The sequence below is a fragment of the Coloeus monedula genome, assembly GCF_965178545.1.
Source record: "Coloeus monedula genome assembly, chromosome: 26".
Taxonomy (NCBI): Eukaryota; Metazoa; Chordata; class Aves; order Passeriformes; family Corvidae; genus Coloeus; species Coloeus monedula.
Genome location: NC_138806.1, coordinates 4,313,071 through 4,332,810, shown reverse-complemented (window position 1 = coordinate 4,332,810; position 19,740 = coordinate 4,313,071). Strand labels below are relative to the sequence as shown.

At 41.6% G+C, this 19,740-nt stretch overlaps 2 protein-coding genes across 2 annotated transcripts; both read right to left on the bottom strand.

Annotated features, from left to right (window-relative positions):
- Positions 1–1,976: 1,976 nt before the first annotated feature.
- KRT222 (keratin 222) lies at positions 1,977–7,197 on the bottom strand (the record flags this gene model as incomplete). Its single annotated transcript, XM_082297396.1, has 6 exons — positions 1,977–2,190; positions 3,524–3,629; positions 3,796–3,872; positions 4,399–4,619; positions 5,339–5,467; positions 7,102–7,197. 6 exons carry the CDS (start codon positions 7,195–7,197, stop codon positions 1,977–1,979), a joined length of 843 nt encoding a protein of 280 aa, XP_082153522.1.
- A 2,009-nt stretch (positions 7,198–9,206) lies between these two features.
- On the bottom strand, positions 9,207–18,777 carry LOC309582224 (uncharacterized protein; the record flags this gene model as incomplete). The annotated part of the gene is made up of 16 exons (XM_082297262.1): positions 9,207–9,304; positions 9,541–9,623; positions 9,887–10,104; positions 10,473–10,598; positions 10,697–10,858; positions 11,132–11,288; positions 11,516–11,598; positions 11,941–12,657; positions 14,501–14,571; positions 15,246–15,286; positions 15,875–16,095; positions 16,245–16,370; positions 16,452–16,613; positions 17,123–17,279; positions 17,484–17,566; positions 18,355–18,777. 16 exons carry the CDS (start codon positions 18,775–18,777, stop codon positions 9,207–9,209), a joined length of 2,928 nt encoding a protein of 975 aa, XP_082153388.1.
- Between the last annotated feature and the right edge of the window lie 963 nt (positions 18,778–19,740).

The window sequence follows — 19,740 nt, the reverse complement described above, 5'->3', positions numbered from 1 at the left end:
GGCCTAGAGTAGCAGAAGCTACTGAAGTCAGTGACAGGAAGTCACACATGAAGAAAATAGCCAGGGTGACTGGATTTACCAGGAAAAAAAGAGTAAGTTTTGTAGCAGGAGGACACTCACATGTTACGGTAAAGATTCTGAGGGAATTAATGTATTTCTAATTGTGAAGATCTTAGAAAACACTTTTTACAGTGCTACATATTTTCCTATCTGCAACTTTTATTTTGCATTTCTGTTTTACTCCTTTCCTTTTAAAGAGAAGACATTGACACACACACAAAATATGCACGGACAAACTCCATTTTAATACTTTTTTTAATATTAGTACTATCATTTACTTTGGTAAATTCGTATCCCTGTTTAAAGTGCCTTAAAGCAATTAAAACTTAGTTTAAATTCAAGTATTGTAAAATGTACAGAGTCTAAGCACAAAAAAAAGCTGCATAGTGAAAATACTGGAGCAGGCCGATACATTCAGGATGCCAAGTACTCAAGTGGTAACAACATCAGCTCATGATTCAGGTTAAGGATAATTAGCGAGTTTGATACAGTACAGACAGGATGGGGCAATATCGATGCGTTGTTCTCACCATGAACAAAGGATAGAAGCATAAATTTACTCTGAAAGAATCTGTAGTATCAGTTTTGTACACATGCCGTAAGTAATAAGGCAGATACTGACACTGAAATCAATCCTTTACATGCTGCTGTAATCCAGTAAATCCTGTGCGTGGGTTTTCCAGGCTTTGAGCCCGCAGTGTTCCAGTGGGAGCTGTGACATCCACCCCCTTCAGAATCCTTACAAACAATCATCCTTGTCTTCATACAATCTCCTTTGAGTCTTTGAAATTTGCCCCATAAGGTTTTAAAGAAGGATGGCTGTTCCTCTGTGTACTGGTGCAGGGTTGTCTGCTAGGGTTTGTGTTTGCCCACAGCTACTTTGGGTAGGAGTGGGGGGTGGTACTTAAGGGGTCTGATTGAATTGTACTTTGAATTTGTAGCCCTTATTTTGCCCGGTTAATTTGGAGTAGTAGCAGTTGTACCCTGGCGTAATAGTGACTTGTCACACATATTAGATCAAGAACATCACTTACCTGTAGTGTTTGTCAGAAGAGGAATTTGTTGAAGGTATTTTAATGCACATTGTTATAATAAACAAAATTAATGGAATATCAGCATTCAAATGGTTGTTTGACTCCTCCCATTTGAACAGTTAGAGAGTAATTTCATTTGCCTTGGCTAAGAGACTTTAGTAAAGGTGTGTGTGGACACATAACGGAATGATTGATTTTTCAGGGGAAATTACTGCTTCAAAATCAGGGGAACAATATGGCTAAAATGTTACTGGATTGTAACAACACTTTTAAAATGGGTGTATAAGGATGTAGAGGAAAGACATTTTTGCTCAGTTGTTGCCTGAAAAAAAGGAATTTAAAAATACTAACCACTTTTAAAAGAAAACTCTTCATTAGTAGTTCATGTCTTTTAAGAGTATTTTTGTATGTAATTTTTGCTGTTAGAAAGTATTATTTTAAAATACATTTCTAGAAGTATGACAGTTTGATACAAATTATTGCAAGGATTCACCAGTCATTATATGAATGGAATATCGAATAATTAAGAGAAGCAAATATGCGTTTCTCATTTTCAGAAAGAGAAACAAGTTCTCTTTTACAAAGGCAGAATATGCCAAACTATAAAGTTCTAGTTTAACTTTTGTAATATTTAATGAAATTCTACGAAACAACAATGAGAAAATGAAAGGGCTGCACCCAGAGTATAAAACCAGTAGAAGTCGGGTTTCTTGGAATCTGAACCTCCTTCACCCTTTCTTTTAAAGGACTTGTATGGTTTTGTTGTATTGATCCAAGTACTTGGTCAGATGTTGTGGTTGTAGCAGACAGCAGCTGTGGGAGTCCATCTACAGTTTATTTCCAAAGCCCGTTGTAGATGCACTTTGAGGGAATTGGCTGAGGTTAAGGTTTGATGGATGGGATGCTGCAGGATCTCCTCATCACCAGCCTGACTTCAATGTCGGGGAGGGTTTTCTTTTTCGTGTGCAAGCACCCTTCCTCTGTGGCTGCCAGGTGGAGATCAAAACGCAAGGAAACAGACTTTTTCCTTAAGCGAGGGTTGTCCTTAAAGAAAGAACCTTCCCACTCCTTAATGACTTCATCCACTTTTTCTGTCCTGAAACAATAAAGCAAATGTATTTATAATTTTTTAGGCTATATTAGTTATCTGTCTTCAGGACTGCTTTTAAAACAGAGAGAGAAATGTCATCATAAAGTGTCGAGTTATTTTATATGGTACTGAGATATCAGGTTTCCTTTTCTTTTACAGTTTCATCCTCCAGAGAAGCTAAATAAAGGGTGAGGGTTCATTATGTTCTTGTTTTTGTACTTTTAGGTAGACATGGATACAAAACCACTGCTCCAAACACATTAGGCAGTTTGTTTCCAAGGAGAAAGTTTGGAATCCAAGCTCAAAAGTTTTGCAAGAAACCTCAGTACTGTAGTGGGCAGGACAGAATTCCTGCATCTGAAAACCTTCTGAATAGGGAGGAGAAAATCTAGTTTAGACTCAAACCTCAGAATGTGGAGCTATATTACATTAAAGAGAAAAAAGGGCAAAAGTAAAATAGGGAGAATTGAAAAGCCAGTTGATCCAGGAATATTGAGGCACCCAAATCCTGTTGATTCAATTCTCTATGTGTGTGTCAGAATTCAGATCTGAAAGTCAGGCTCTGAGGCCTCACCCAGCTGAGTAAACTGCACCTGGCAAAGTAGCCCTGTGCAGATCTGAGTGACTGTGTGATGAGCGAAGATCATGCACAAAAATAAACTTCAGCTGTGGGGTATGTCTGGTGGACCTTATAATGGCATTCATTTCTTCAGCAGCTGATGATGGTTCAGTGTTAGGAATGGCCCACTACAGTGTGTTTAAAGGTAACATTAAATTAGTCTACAAAAAAGCCTAAAGAGCAGCAGGAAACAAAAAAATTAAAATGAGGCAATCCAATGCTATTAAAGTGATTTCAGGTAAATAATACATCCTAACAGACTTTCACATGCCTACTTGGGAGCCAGGCTCTCCCTCCCCTGTTTGGGGAAACTTAGGAGTTTCCAAGGAGCAAGTTGGAGCAGCTGAGCCTGAATTTATGTGCATAAATATGCCCCAGGGGGACTTCCCAAATGTGGTCTGGCTCTTTGCTTTCAGCCTTAGCGAGATGAATTATTCATAGTTTCATTCTTAACAGAAGTAGAAATTACAAATCAGAAGCACCAGCATGGTATTGTTTGCTTATGAAGCCAATGCTAGTAAAAAGAACTTTTAAATGTAATGTATTGTTAAATACTGCCATTCAGTGCACCTTCAGGAGCTCTCACTGTGGTTCTGAAGCTCCTGGGCTATGTGGGCACGAGATAATAGATACCAAATAACGGAAAATTCAAAGCTACTGAAATGTAACCTCCACCCTTTACTTCCAATTATTATTTTGTGAAATTCCTGTTTATCTTACTGTACAGTGCCATGAGCTTCAGCACTTTTCTTCATGATATTTCCATCTAGGATTGCTTGTTTTGTCATCAGTTCCACCTTCTTTGGTTCATGCTTCTTTACACTCTCTGTAAAAGAATATGCAGGTATACACTGAGCATGCAGAAGGGCAAGGGCAGTACACAGGACCTGGAGGTACACTGGAAAAGGTCCTTTTTTAATATTCAGGAGTTTGTCACTAGTTGTGAACAGTTAGGGCCAAAATCCCTTAAGGAGAAGGTGTCTGAAACTCACCTGAAGGCAGCATAAAGGTGATTTTGCTAGTGCTGGGCTTTTTGTCATCCTTCTGGGCAGGTATTGAGCAACGGAACCTGTAAAAATAAAAATTATTAAAGACATCTAATAATATTGAATTACTTTAACTTCAAGCTTGTCCTATGAACAGCTGTGAAAAATTTAAAAATGTGAGAATCACGAGAAATTCTGTTTGATTGTGGTAACTGTTTGTTGGGATTTCTCATTCTGAGCCCAGAACTGGAAGAAGTTATTGACAATACCTGTGCAATTTCCTGCAGTGATCTGTCCTGGTCTGAGGCATGAACTCCCTGCCCGGCACTTCACGTGCGTGGACCGGCCTTGTATGCCTGGTCCTGAGGGGCCTAGTGACCTGCAGTGCCTCAAGTGAGCCTGCAGTGACTGTGCTGCTTTCTGCAATGTGTGTGAGACACTGAGTGCCAGAAACTCTGCAGTCAGTGAAGCTACCTTACAATGAAACCTTTTCTAAGGTTTTATACTGTAATTTTTTAATGATTAGTTCATGTATTTACAATTCTGATTATTTGACACCTTCAGAAATGGAAGACAAATTTGAGATCTTTTTCTCTAAGCAGCGAGTACCTGCTCTCTTCTTGCTCCAGCAGACTGCGATATGTTGCTATCTCCTCCTCCAGCTTCATCCTCGTGTTCAGGAGAATTTCATGCTCTCGAAGCTGTTTCTCAATTCCCCTTCTCACTTCTGATAACTCTTTCTCCAAGCATTCAATCTCACCTTCCAGATTTTGTAGCTGCATGTGGTACTGCTGCTCCGTGGCACGCAACGAACGTTCCAAACCCTTTTCCTGTGAAATATAAGTAATATTTTAAATTTGGAAAGTTTGTGTGTAAAGATGTTATACACGTACATGGTTTCATTAACAAACTGTGTATTTTTACATCAGTTCTTTTAAGATTATTCTTTAAGAACAGGAGTAAAGCTTTCAAGGTAATACTTTGGCTGAGAAATTTTCCAATAAAATCTGGTAATTTAAGATCAGATGAAAGTGGAGCCATGTCTTGCACAGCAATCCACTGCCTTGAGTTTACAGATCTCTGATTTTAAGTTAAACAATGTCCAGCTCAGTGCTATATGAAGTGCCTGTGTGCTCTTGGAGCTTTTCTGTACTGGTGAATTGAGCAAACTGCTGACATTTTATCATGAATGAATTGATAAATTTGGTCTATACAGTAAAAAAAAATCATAAACATGCTGTGAATTGGTAAGGCAGAATGACCAGGAGCTTGGTGGGGGAGTATAATGCAAGTATATGTTTGGGAGGTGTGAAAATGGGACACCATGTGTGTCTGGAGTGGCAGATCCTGCACCAGAACATTTGCTGGGTCAGTGTGTGTGAGTGAAGGCTCTGTGAGGAGCTGGAGCCCCCCAAAGCTGAGTGTTCCTGTGATGGGTTTCTGCTGTATGGTGGCTGTGACTGTCACAGAAATTGACTGGGGGATAGTTTACATCAAGGACAATACTTCTTTTTTCTGTGAGATTTCAAATTTCATTTCTGGCTCTTACCACAGCATGGAGAGACTCGATTTCGATCTGCATGTGGTGCCACTGCCGTCGGGCTTCGCACAGTTCTGCTCTGGCTGCCTTTAGTGCTTCTGCATCTTTGTCCATTCTTTTACTTGTACCTTCTTCTAACTAGAGGGGACATACAAAAGATAACAATATTAAAAATATTCAAATTATGATAATAAACCAGCAGATAAAAATACCTAGTTGGAATTTTTGTTAGAGTTGTGTAAATGTGTATAAGCTCACAGTGAGGAGTTAGTATCTTCTGTACTGTGTAGAGGGAAAGCCCTTATCCCACTGCGTTTGTAGGGAAGTGGTTGGGCATATCTCTATCCCTGGCACCTTTGCCTTAGAGGTATTCTCATACAAATTACCCAGTTGTACTGACACCTTACTCACATCTGGAGCAAATGGGCTTAGAGGAGGTGCAGATGGTTCAAGCTTCCAAGTTTGAATAAAGTGCTTTGATTTTAATGTATTTTTGAGTTCAGGATTTTCTTTTTCCTTTTATCCTATTAAAAATAGTTTTTAAAAACCAATCCTGATGACGTGTGGGGTCATTTTAGATTTAGACTTATCTTTGATTTCAATAGTATATTCCTGCATGTAACTTCCAGAATGATTGTTTGGCTTATGGAAGTTATTTTTCTTTTTGGTTTCTGAGTTTCCCTGCAAGTGGTGAAGATGCCATAAGCCCTTGAAACAGCACCTGCTCATTCACATGTTTTACTGCTTTATGCAGGTTCTTATGATGACATCGACTCTAAGAAAGAATCTCTTTAATTCAGTTCTTATGAACTAAGGAAAATAAGGGGTTTGTTCCCCTGTACATACTGATCTATTGCAACTTTACCAGGCCACCATTTTTGTGAAGAATCTAGATTTGGCTCATCCACAAGTGAACCCCCAATGTTCTTTGCTTCTCCTTTCTTGCCTGGGTGCTGCAGAATTTGTGTGACAGGATCAAACCAGTGTGCATTGGCTGCTTTGTGCCAACACAAAGATAAACTTGGCTTCCCTGATGGGTGTGCAGCTGCTGTGTGTCTGGCACTGCTGGTGGATCAGCCAGGCTGCAGCAGCGTCTGGCCTGTCCTTAAAACAAACCTCTGGGATTCTTCCAATACCTGAGTACAAGGTGACAATACCTGATTTCCCCCTGAATTTCTTTACATTTGATGGCTCAAAATTGTTTTGCCATTTGATTTCAGTTGGGTTTAGAGCTGCTTGTATGTAAATCCCTAACAGCAGCATTGTGTGTTGGTAACATTTAATCAAACTGTATGAGAGAACAATTGATATTTGCTGAAGAGCAGAACATAGTTTTTACTGTGAGCAATAGAAAATAGTTGCTGCAAAGGTACAGTTTTCTTTACTAGAGGGCTAAAAATGTCAAAGATTGCTGTATATAAAAGGATTCTCTTCAGGATTCTTTTTTCCTCTGAGAAACTACATGGAGCTAGAGGTTACCATGTTACAGCCTATGTCATCATCCCTTAAATCCCAGCAATAGCCCGGCTGCAGGGACAGAAAAGCATCCTGATGAACTACACAGCATTCATTCAGCGTGAATCCATACCCTTAACAAAATCTATTTCCGATTCTTCTAGTTCACATCTTACTGCGGTAAAATCCACATCCCTTCCCCGAAAATCTGCTGCATTGAAAGAAATTACTGTACCTCATAGAGGCTGCGGGAGGAACTGTACGGCCAGGGAATGGCTCCGTACTCTGCAAGGTGTGTGGCTGTGAGGAGGCATTACCTGCGTCCTTGCTGAGCTGACGGTCTTTATCTGATTTCGGGTGATGAGCGATTCATACTTTGCCCTGATCTCTCGGCGGAGCCGAGCCGGCTCCATCCTCCTCCTCCTCCTCCCATCCTCCCCGGCTCCCGGCTCCGCTGCCGGCGGCGCGGGGCTGCGGCCGCGGGGCCGTTAAAGCGGCAGCGGCCCATTTCGGGGAGCGCGGGGGGCTCAGAGCCTGTCAGCCCGTCCTGGCAGCAGGTTAATGCAGCAAAGCATAGCACTAAAATAGCTATTCCTAAATTATGTGCCGAAATGAATATATCAGTGTCTTAATGTTTTTGTCCCACTGTAACTGTGGGGTTTTATAACCTCGGAAATGTGAGGGTAAGAGAGAGAAAGCAAAGGATAAAGTTGCAGCTGCCCAGCATGAAGTGCGCTGGCAGGAGGACATGGAAGGGCAGAGTCTCCTAGCAGCATGCCTGGATTGTTGGCAGTGCCGCTGGCAGGTGCCTCCACCATTGTTAGGGATGTCACAGAATTTCCATCCCTGAAGGTGTTTGAGACTCAGTGAGATGAAGCCTCGGGTGTCTGACCTGACCCAGTGTTGAGGACTGTCCTGTTTCAGAAACTAGCTGGGCATCCTCTCACCCAACACAGTGGTGGGTTTATGGGCAGAAACACACAAGGAGGGAGAGGAACCAGCACTAAGGGTGCACAGTACTGGTGCAGCTTGTGGTAAGGGCTTTGGCTCCTCTTTTGCAGAGGGCAAAGTTCTGGTGCATGTACACTTCAGACACATCACTGCTGTCAGAAAAAGGCTCTCTGACTGTGTTTCAGTACCTGTGCCAGGTGTTGGTGTGTTCAATACACACAACATGCAATGTGTGTGGGGTTCTTACCCCTTTCCTGACAGCTCCCAGGTAGGTCCAGCACAGGCTGTCTGCTGTGCTGTGCTTCTTCATTTCCTGGCTCACTGGAGCACTGTGATCCCGATGATTTTGTCTGCTAAGAACAGCTCTTACCTATTTCATTTTGCCTCTTGCTTATTCATTTTTTTCAGTAGTGCACAATATCAGATATGCAGTAAAAAAATGTCTGATTCCAATAAAAATTTAAAATTGCCAAAGAGAGAAAGGCATTTTAGACTCTAAATGAAAATATACATCAATGAAATGATAAAAAAGGCAGAAAACTTTTACAAAACATGCATCTTTTTGGAAGCCAAAGTATTGTACCACTTAAAAGTCTCCTGCTGTGAAAAGGCTTTCCTATTCTTGGCTGTGTCTGCTGGCACATGTGAAAGGATCCTGTGTTTGGATTTTATTTTCCTTAGCTGACTGTCTTCCAGTTGACCTGGACTGAGATGGAAAGGTTTTGTTGTCCACTCTCTTTTCTACAAGTGTCTCAATTGTCCTTGTTCTATGTAGTTCTAAACCCAAAATACTGGCAGTGTTTGTCACTGATGGGATGAGAACAGTTACGTAAGAAAACCATTAGGAATCCATCAAACACAAGGTATTGCACCTGGGATGGTATAAACTAATGCTTTCTTTTAATATCTTTTTTTTTCAGGTGTAAACGGAACACCTGGCTATGAGATCCCTGAAGGCTAAAGGTAGGTAGGTATAAGCAATTGCATATTTCCTAAGATTTATGGAATTTTGAATTCTAGCTGCTTTCAATGTTCATATTTCGTTGCTGGCTCACCACACAAGTGGGGGGTCATGGAGAGTGAAGAGACATTAATACCTTAAAGCTTGTTGAGTCCTTTTTATTAATGATGAAAACTGGAAAATGAGGTTAGAGCAGCAAATTTATTTTATCTATTGATTACTAAAGATTATAAAAAGCCAAATCTGATTAAATGTGTGCTTCATATTTCTGGTTATTGAACAGAGATTTGATGATATTTTTAAAGAACACCGTGGAAATCATACAAGTAACGCTGATAGAGTGAAGCAGGAAATATATTGCATATCTGCAAGGAATGAAAGTGCCAACTTTGTCTTATCAAAAGATTCTTAGTACAAAGCCAAACGTTTTATCACTTCATACAAAAGAATAAAATTATTTATCCATTTTGGCTTGGAGCAAAAGGATCCTTTGCCACATCAGATTGTGCCTCATATCTTCTCTTCAACTTCCTTAACGTGGGATGCAACAACTTTTCCGTCTACTACTTCTTCAACAATTGTCTTGATCTTTCTAGTTTTGGTTGGATCTAAACATCATGAACAAAACAAAAAATATTTATCAGTGTGTTAAAAATGATAACCCAAAGCAGCACATGACCAGGTGCCTCCTTTTCTTTCAAATTGGCTTCTGATTATAATGAGCTCTATGATGTAGTTAAACAGGATAACATGAATTATTTGATTTATAAGAATGACTTTAGAAACAAAATTTTGTTCAATCAAAATTAAAAAAAAAAAAAAAAAAAAAAAAAATCAAACCTACCCTGAGAAGAATCCAGTGATTGTGTTTGAGATTTGGACCCTGTCAGGGGTGAGCTTTCAAATGTAACTGCCTGTCCAGCGCTCCTAAAAGGGAATCGGAGACATGCACTATTGCAGGATGTTCGATAGGATTGGGATAAATTCCCTTTTCATGGTGACATTGATAGATTATTTAAATACTGAGCAGAATAGCTCACTCTCCTCAGTCACAGTGATATTTCAGATCACTGTATGTGCCTTACTGTCGTTTGGAGAACGTTCCACTTATTTTACATCTTTTTTTCCTGGAAAGGATTTTGCTACAGAAAAGAAACCCAAGGAGATATTTTGTGTCAATAGTCCCTTACACAAACTCGCCATCCAGCAGGCGCCGGTAGGTTTCAATCTCCATTTCCAGACGAGTCTTGATGTCTAGGAGCTGTTGGTACTCTGCGTTCTGGCGCTCCATGTCAGCCCTGACCTGGAAAAGCTGGGACTCCAGGTTCCCAATCTGCATTTGGATTTGTGACAGCTGAGCGCAGTAACCACCTTCCGTTTCTGCTAAAGTGTCTTCCAAGGATTTTTTCTGTGTAAGGATATTTAATAATATTTGGTTAAAGAAAAAACCTCTTTACAAAAACAAAACCAACTGAAGTAGTTTAAGGGAGTGAGTACAGCTGCATTACTTAGAAGGTTTTATTTTCTTTTTGAAAACACCAGTTTGAAAACTGTCCTTTGTGCCTTCCCTAAATGTGATGTAAAAACTCATCTGCTTTGTGACATGCTCTCTGCAATCCAGTTAGATATATTACTGCTATTTAGGAACTAATAGAATATAGGATTTAATTGGAAATAAATGCAAATTCTCAATTCTATGGAATAGGATAAAGTCTAAAAAGACTTTTGAAGTTGCCGAATTGGCCCTGAGCAGTCAGCAGCTTCCCTAGAACGTACCATGGCAAGCTGTGACTGCAGCTCTATTTCCAAGCTCTGGAGAGTCCGTTTTAGATCCGTGATCTCGCTCTTTCCCGACTGGAGCTGCTCAGTATGGGTGGAGATTTCCCTTTTCAGCTCCCCGCTCTGAAATGACAAGGAAGAATGGGGTGTAATTTTACTGTTCCAAGTATAGAACTAATTTTCCCATGCATTTTGCTGAGTTTGCTCTCTCTGGTTGTTACTTTTTCATTGAACCACGCCTCGGCCTCTTTACGGTTTTGCTCAGCAATGACTTCGTACTGTCCCCTCATGTCATTCAGAAGCTTGGTCAGGTCAGTCCCTGGAGCAGCGTCCATTTCCACGCTGACTTGGCCAAATTCACTGCTTTGGATGCCCTGAAGCTCCTGGAGAGATTGAAAATAAAGAGAAGGTTCTGTTAACAAATGGCAAAATAGTTCTACCAAAATATATGTAAAGAAATATATGTGATATAAATTCTGTTTCAACAAGGATCTGTAGCTTGTTTCTTGCACTCTTTCACTTAGAAATCTCAAAAAATAACAGCAAACAAAACCAATAATGAAATCTAAGAACTCCCACTGGGTTAAATAAGGGAGTAATTTGATGTTTTGCTATTTCATGTGTCTTGTTATGAATTCACAAAGGAAAAAAATAACCTCTTCATGATTCTTCTTGAGATAAGCCAGTTCTTCATTCAGGCTTTCAATCTGCATCTCCAGATCTGCCCTGGTTATGGTCAGCTCATCCAGGACTCTGCGCAGACCATTGATGTCGGCCTCCACACTCTGCCGAAGAGCCACTTCATTCTCATATCTGTGCATAAAGGGATAAATATTATTTCTTACATGTCCAGTGAGGTGAAATGCAAACTATTAATGTATTTTATTTTAGTTTTAATATGAAAACTTAATACACAAAATTATTATAACATTGTTTAGTAATTGTCTTACAAGTATTCTACAAGGAAAGAGCTGTTAATACAAAAGAATTTTTTCCTTATGATATTGGTAAGAGTTTTTGTAGCATTAAGATATCCCTACTTCAGTCTGAAGTCATCAGCAGCGAGTCTGGCATTATCAACCTGCAGAATGATCCTCGCATTGTCGATGGTTGCATTGATGATCTAGAATACAGTGTTCAGAGAATATTGTTACGGCCCAAAGGCTTCATGGTTTTGTAATGGCTTTAAACTTTGTGTTCTACAAGGGTTTGTAGAACTGCATTCCGACACTGCCTTTTCCTTCATTCAGATTAGACAAATCACTGTGTGACACAGCTACAGAGCTGCTTTAATGTACAGGAAAAATTCAGCACATGTCACCAGTGCAAGGTGACAAAGGTGACTCCAAGCGTCAGTACCAAAGGATAAATGTGCTCTTGGTTTCCGAAAGAAATTTGTCATTTTCATTCATACTATTAAGTGAGTTACAAATATAAAGATCCATTAAATACATTGCTTTGCTACCTTGTTTCGAAGATCTTCAATGAGTGGATAGAATTTACTGTAGTCATTCCCAGATCCAGGGGTGCCAGTGCCAGGGCCACTTTTCTCATACCACTCACGGATTTTGCGCTCCAGCTCGGTGTTGGCATCCTCCAGAGATCTCACTTTGTCCAGATACGCAGCCAGACGGTCATTGAGGTTCTGCATGGTCTCTTTTTTTGAGCCAGAAAGAATGCCACCATCGCCAGCACCAGCAGCACCAAGCCCACCTCCAAAACCAGTCCCCGAGCCACCACCAAAGCCACTTCCAAAAGCAGCACCTGAACTGCTGCCGAAACCACTTCCCAAACCTCCCCCAAAACCACTGCCTAAGCCACTTCCGTAGCTACCACCCAAACCACCTCCAAAGCTTCCACCAAAGCCACTGCTTAAGCTGCTCCCAAATCCTGGACCTGAGCTGCCCCCAAAGCCCCCACCGAAGCCAGAGCCTGAACCCAACAGAGAAACTGCACCAAACCCCCCGCCAGACCCCCCACCAAGCCCAAGCCCACTGCCACCAAAGCCTCCTCCACCACCAGAACTGGACATCCTCAGAGATCCCCCTCCAAACCCGCTCCGAGAGGAGAATTGCCGGGACCCGCCACTTGTGCGCATGGAAAAGGCCATGGTGCTCGAGGTGCCTGGATCTGCCCCGTGGAGGATACAAGACAGAGCAGTGCAGAGTGAGAGCAGGGTCAGCTTTATAAAGGGACAGCAGTGGGTGTTTCAGGAAGAGTCCCCACCTCCTGGGGAGTGCTTTCACTCTCTCTCTCTCCCTTCTGTTTGGAGGAAATGTCAGTTTAGTATGTTCTGACCAACCGAAATGATACGTGCCAACCGAAATTGCCAATGGGAGTGGAAATCTGGTGCCCTCCAGGTATTTGTATGAGGGGAAATGGGTGGAGTGGAGCTGAGACATCACGATTGTGTTCTGCCATGTGCAATGGAGCACAAAAAGTTCTTTTCACATTTAAATCCCTCCTAAATAATTGTTTTGTCATTGCAGATTCAGTGCTTCCTGGGTTTGGGGCTGTTATTACAGGAGTTTGCTAAGAGTGATCCCTTTGATCCCTGTTTCCCAGTGTGTGTGGGAGGAATGTCTTTCTTTTCATAATGCTCTTACTGGCAGGAGCCTCTGCTGGATTAGTGCTCCTGGATGCTTGATAGGAAGTAAAAAAAGGGACCATCAGGTGTCCAAGGACACATGGATGTTCAGTGAGCTGCAGGGTGATCATTAATATCAAAACATAAATATACTTATACCCAGTAGGATTTGGAATTGGGTTTATACCCTAACCCTTTCATCATTGAAATACCTTAGAGTAATATGTGTATAGCCTATAGCATATAGTCTATAGCATGTAACAGTTTGTACTTCAGAGCTGAGAACTGACCATTGTGTCTGCTAAATAGTTTGCTGTTACCTCAAAATATGAATTCCGACTTCTGTATTTGGCGCTTTTTATAATACAAATTTAAAGATCAAATGTAGCACCTCTGGGTGCAGGTTTGGGCATGGAAGCCCTTCCAAACCAGTGTATTTTTCTTTGAAGTTATTTTGATAAATGGAAAATTGTTTTTCCTTTGTCTTGGCTTAATTATATGATTGGATTTGTCAACTGAAATGTGTTAATTTTTGATTTATCCACACCCAGGAGCATGGGGTGCTTTTGGGGCAGAAAGGAGCGGAAGATCAAAGGTCTAAGTAAAGCATTTCTGTGGAAATGAGCTGATAGCCTGGTCTCAGTGACTCGGGGCAGTGAAAGCAGAGGATTAGTTCTTTGGCAGCTGTTTAGGTACAGTAAATAGCTCTGGACAGGTGAGATTTCTTAGGGAAGAGCTTTGTGTGTTTATGTTCTCAAGAGGAAAATGTAAACTCCTGGGACTGAGGATCCAGGTGTGGCACAGGGGCCTCCCTATGGGACAGGGAACACTATTTGCACAGAAAGTTTTGAGAGAGATCATTTCAAATATATTCTTATTGATAAAATATCTTGGCTTGCTATAGTCCCTGGTGACATAATCATTCACAGAGCATGAAAGGTATCCAATAGGCTTCTTCAATTTATTTTTTCATGTTAATTTATTATGAAAAGCAAATTGATACGTCTTATTAAAATCAGGTTTTAATGAAGTGAAGCTGCTTTGTGTTTGAGTGGGAGTTCACATTCAGAAAAGATGGGATGAATTGATGTCTTAATGTATTTTAAAAACCTAATACTTCCATTTTTATCTCTGTTGGAAGCAATTATACATTTATACCAGGCTGACTTGATTTTCTTTCATCAAGGTACTTAGTCACTATGTAAGTAGACCCAAAGTCTTTTATGTTGTAACTTACAGATTTTTATTAATGCTCCCCCACAATAACAACAACAACAATTGTTTAAGATTTGATAATTTGGCATTTTTCAACCCTTTAGGTTTGGGGTGAATTAGATCAGATTCTTTATAAATCTTTTAGTTTTGGCATCAGCTCCAGGAAACTCAGAGGTGTCTCCTCCGCTGGTGCCATTTACAACTTCTCTTCAAACTCTCTGACCTCAGAGGAGACAACCTTGCCATCAACCACCTCCTCAACTATTGTCTTGATCTTCTTAAGTTTACTTGATTCTGTTAAGGAAATTGAAAAGAGAATTAATTAAATGCAATGTACATCAACAAAATAATGCTGCTGCAGTAGTAGCAGTTGATGAGGAAATAGCAAAAAGCATCTTCAACCCACAGGTACTTGAGGTAAACTTTTGCAGTGTGCAGGGTGTGGCTTCTCCTCTTTTGGAGATTGAGTATGTTGCCCATAGACTGTAGTGGACACTGGGTTCAATAACTCTCTACCAATCTTGATAGCTTTGCTTCAGTTTAGCACAGACTTGTAGACCTAAAGCCTTGGGATAGACTTACACCAAATTGGAAATTTTTGCTATGAAACTGGGTATGTAATGCGGGAGCCTCAGTCTCCCTGTGCCGCCAGTAGGGAGAAACAAATCCTTCTGCAGTTCTCCAGAGGGGAATTCAGTAACTCTCTGTTGTTCTCTTGGCTGTGTGAGGACTCACAGAATCACAGAATGGGTAAGGTGGGTCTGTGGATTTACACTGGGCACCAGAATTGTATCTATAAACCCAGGTTTTATAGTCCCTATAGGGTAACCATACAGTTGATTGCTTTCTTGATGTGAGATCCCACTGGATGATTATTTGCTCTGAAGCTGTTGTTTTACATCAGGCTAATCATTCCATAACATTTCAACAGGCAACCATCAAAACAGAAAGAAGTTGGTGGGACATACCTTTTTCAAGCTCTAGTATTGATGTCATTGGTTCTAAATTCCTGTTCAAATTATAAATTAGAAAATGTAAATATATGGCAACTCATGTATTGAAGAAACATCCTTGTGCATTTCCTGTGTGTTTGATCAGGACAGCTAATCCCCTTTCATCAAGACATTTAACCAGGAGATAACTCAGTAGAATGAGTTCTCTCAGTTAAAGTGAAACTTGCTAAGCATAAGCTGTAGCTGCAGTTAATCTGCAGACTCATCTCTGCAATGCCAGGACTTCATCCTACTCAGGTACACCCGATCTAGTTCCTGAGCCAGAACAGCTGAACAGGTAGAATCTGGGGGGAAGTTCCACTCTCTGCTTAACCCACACGGACAAGTTGATCCAAAACTGCATTACTGGTGTTCCTGGCATGTGAACATCTGCCCAACTCCCCAGCTCACAGAGTGACAGTCTGTAGGCTGGGAGAGCCCACCTCAAAATTCCACAGCAGCTTCAGCAGCCCAGCCTGAACGGCAGCCTGCTCTGATTCTCTGGCTCAGAACTGGGCAACAGACTTGCCCACCCCAAAGCAGTTGGAGAGAGGCAGATTTGACACAAAACCCAAACCAACATGCAAAGCCATGTGTATGCTCACCTGCTTTCCTCTCCCTCCAGCAGCTGGCGGTACGTGGCAATCTCCATCTCCAAGCGAGTCTTGATATCCAGCAGGGTGCTGTACTCATTGTTCTGAGCCTCCATGTCAGCTCGGAGCTGCCTCAGCTGAGCCTCCAGACTGGAAATTGCTCCCTGTATCTGGGCGAGTTGATAACTGTACCGTGCTTCTGTTTCAGCCACAGAGACTTCCTGGGTCTCTTTCTATAGTCCATGGGAAGAACAGAGACATGTCATTCAGAAGATACATTTTTCTGTTAAAATAACATTTTGATTGTAAAGCCCCTCATTCCTCTATTTATCTGTGTAACTCTCTGCTATCCATAGTCCTTATTTTGCTTTTTGTTATTTACCATGGTCAGCAGGGACTGTAATTCCAGCTCCAGGCTCTGGAAGAGCTGCCTCCGTTCCATGACCTCTTTCCTTTGGACCCCCAGCAGTTCAACATTGAGGGCAACTTCCTGGTTCAGTTCTGCTGTCTGGAATGAGGAATGGAGGGACTGTGAACTGCAGCCAGGCATGACCGAGGCTCTTGCTGATATTTAAGCAGTTGACTTTACCTGCTTTTCAAAATGTTCTTTGGCTTCTTGGCGGTTCTTTTCTGCCATTTCTTCATATTGCTTTCTCATGTTTTCCATAATAGCTGCGAGATCAATGCCGGGAGCAGCATCTACCGCCACGTTCACGGAGCCACTCGCCTCTTTGCGCAGCCTGTCACGGTCCTGCAGCATGGGGACTGTGTTAGCATCAGCTGCAGGGAGCTGTCACTCCTGGGCATTGGACACAAACTCAACATCTACACACACAGGACTAATCCTTAATAGTACCTCGGGGCAGGACAACTTAATCACCTTGTAAATACTGTTTAGTGTACCTCATCTTAGAACAGTTTACTTACTTTATAGCAATAAATGCTATATCATAGATAAATGTATTATAAGAATTATTTCCTCCCAACCAGACCCATGGAATGAGGGCAGAAGTCATGGCTCCCATTTGTGTACTTTTTGGGGTAGCAATTCCTAAACTAAATATTATTCTTAGAGAAAACCTTCCCTCATTCATTTCTGGAATGGAGGAATGTTCAGCCTTTGACCCCTGACAGCTTAGATGTCCCTTAATGCCACACATAGTTATGCTGCTTCCAGGAAGGACAGAAGTGCTTCCTAGCGAGGCTGTTTGTGTTTGCCACTCAGAACCCCTCTCCCTGGCAGTGCTCAGCTGCTCTCACCTCCTCATGGTTCTTCCTAAGGAAAACGAGTTCCTCAGTTATATTCTCAATCTGGGACTCCAGGTCAGATTTCGTCAGAGTCAGGTCGTCACGGACACGGAGCAGTCCGGTGATGTCGCTCTCCACACTCTGCTTGAGCAGGTGTTCATTCTCAAACCTGTCCAATAAGGTGCCTTTTGTCATCATTGGAATGCAACAGTTTGGTGTAAATGTTAGAATCAGTAATTACGACCATCATTGTGAAATTTTCATTAAACTGAAATTGAAAAATGTTCACTTCTTGGCACAGATTCCAATAAGTGGAAGCTTTCCTAAATAAGAGGAGCATGAAAGAGAATAGATACAAAATCATGGAACTTACTTGAGCCTAAAGTCATCAGCAGCCAGCTTGGCATTGTCGATCTGCAGGACAAGCCCGGCATTTTCCATCTGGGCAGCAGAAATCTAAAGGGAATGGTGGACAAGCAATGAAAGTTTGCACTCAAGAAAGCCACATTCAATCCTTTCCTGTGAATGAATACTGTAAATGGGCTTCATCCTGCTTCATTTCAGCTGTTTGTTAGCTGGGTTTAAAACTAAGTTCTGTCTGAAGTGCATGAAAGGAGTTAGGGATGTTCAAAAGGGAAATTGTCCTGTCACAACATAACAGTATTGAATAGTTGGGATGAACTGCTCTCTGAAGGAATCTGCTTTAAAATGCTGGGAAGTAGAACTGATAAAAAATAACAGAGGAAAGATTGAAGGAAATTCTGGAAACATGATTTGACAAATATGTCAGCTGATTGCTGGGAATATTTCATTGTTGCCGGTGGTAATTTACTATTTTAAGTAGTGATCTTTAATTTTTTTCTGAGCATTTGTCCTTCTTTTCTAAACACCAACTTTGGAATAGACTGTTACTAAACTATATTTAAATACATAGATTACCATTAGTACTTTCTCTAATTAAAGCCACCTAGGCAAATATCATAGAACTAGTTAATTTTGAGTCAAAGATTTTTCAGGTATGAGATTACTTACCACTGCAAGCATATATCTGGTATTACAAGTGACGTAAAATCTGTCACTAATTTGTAGATGCTCAAAATTGAACTTTTTTTTTCCTCAGCTGGGCCAGTTACAGTTTGGAAAAGTACATTTTCTACAGCAGATTATTCTCTCTCTCACTGATAATTGCAATTCCTATATTTATAGAGGGCTCTACGATCTCTTTATTATATACTAATTATTACCTTATTTCGGAGTTCTTCAATTGTTTTGAAGTAGGAGCTGTAGTCCTGCCCTGCGCTTTTGGTGTTCTTCTCATACCACTCCTTGATCTGCATCTCGATCAGGGAGTTTGACTTCTCCAGCGAGCGCACCCTCTCCAGGTACGCAGCCAAACGATCGTTCAGGTTTTGCATAGTTGATTTTTCATTGCCAGCGAGCAGCACATCGCTACCAGTGATGCTGAGCTGGGAGCTCCCTCCGAGGCCTTGGCCAGAGCTGATGCTGGTCGATATGCGGGTGCCATAGCCCCCAGCTCCCCCGTAGACACTGGGTGCCTGGATCTTCTGGATGGACACTTTCCTGGAGGTCAGACTACTGACACTGGGTGCCGAGGACTGGAGATGGCTGCTCATACCCCACTGGATGCTGCGGGTGGAGAATGCCATTTGTGCTCTTTGTCTTCTGGACTGAAGCAGGTAAAGTAGCACAGATAGAGATGGCAGCGAGGAGCTGAGTGTGCACTGTGCACCTTTATACCAGGTCCAAGAGGAAGCACAGTGGCTGGAAACCCCACCTCTGTTGACGCAGAATTTCACTGGTATCAGCACAAAGAGCACACAGGATATTGCCCCCCCCTCCCCATAATTTAAAGGGGTTTTCATCTGTTCATCAGTGTTTGAGGAACACTCCCTGGATAGTTTGCTTGCTTTGTTATTTTGTATAACAGATAAACAAAAAATGATCTGTTGAATCATTTATAACCATGTACCTGCAGACAATCCTCTTGGTAGCCCTTTGGAACAAATGAGTGGGTTCTTAGCCCCCTATGCAGTGCATTAATTTAAAATGAGAGTTGCCTCTTGTATGTGACAAGAGACTTAAAATATTTATATTTCTGTTGAGTAAGCAATAACTTGGGCCTCAGGACGGTCTAGAACAGTGTATAAATTATTAGAAAGGAGGCAGATGTACTACCATGTGAATCATTTTGTAGTAAGCACAAACCAACATCTACACTGCCAGTGGAGAGTGGAGGCTGTTGCCATCAGCTTGGATTGGATATGCATTTGTCTGGTATTAGAAAACCCTTGCAAGTGGAATTCGAGCTTTCAGTACAGCTGAGACTACCAAGTGGGAAGGGTATTTCTTTGCCCTTAAGTGAGGTAGGAGGAATGAGAATATTGGAAACCTTCACACCCCCCTGTGCATCACATGTGAGATGCTGAAGTCTGCGTGGCAGGAAGCGTTGCGTTCCAGCTTCCAGCAGAACAAGCCTCCAGCCCTCCTCCGTGGCTGAAGTTGAAGCAAAACAAGTTTCCCTCCTGCCTCATCAATATTCCAGAGACCACCAGCTAACAAGTGCCATGCTGGAGGGGTCTGTCCCCAACCCAGGGGCTCAGGTCATTAAC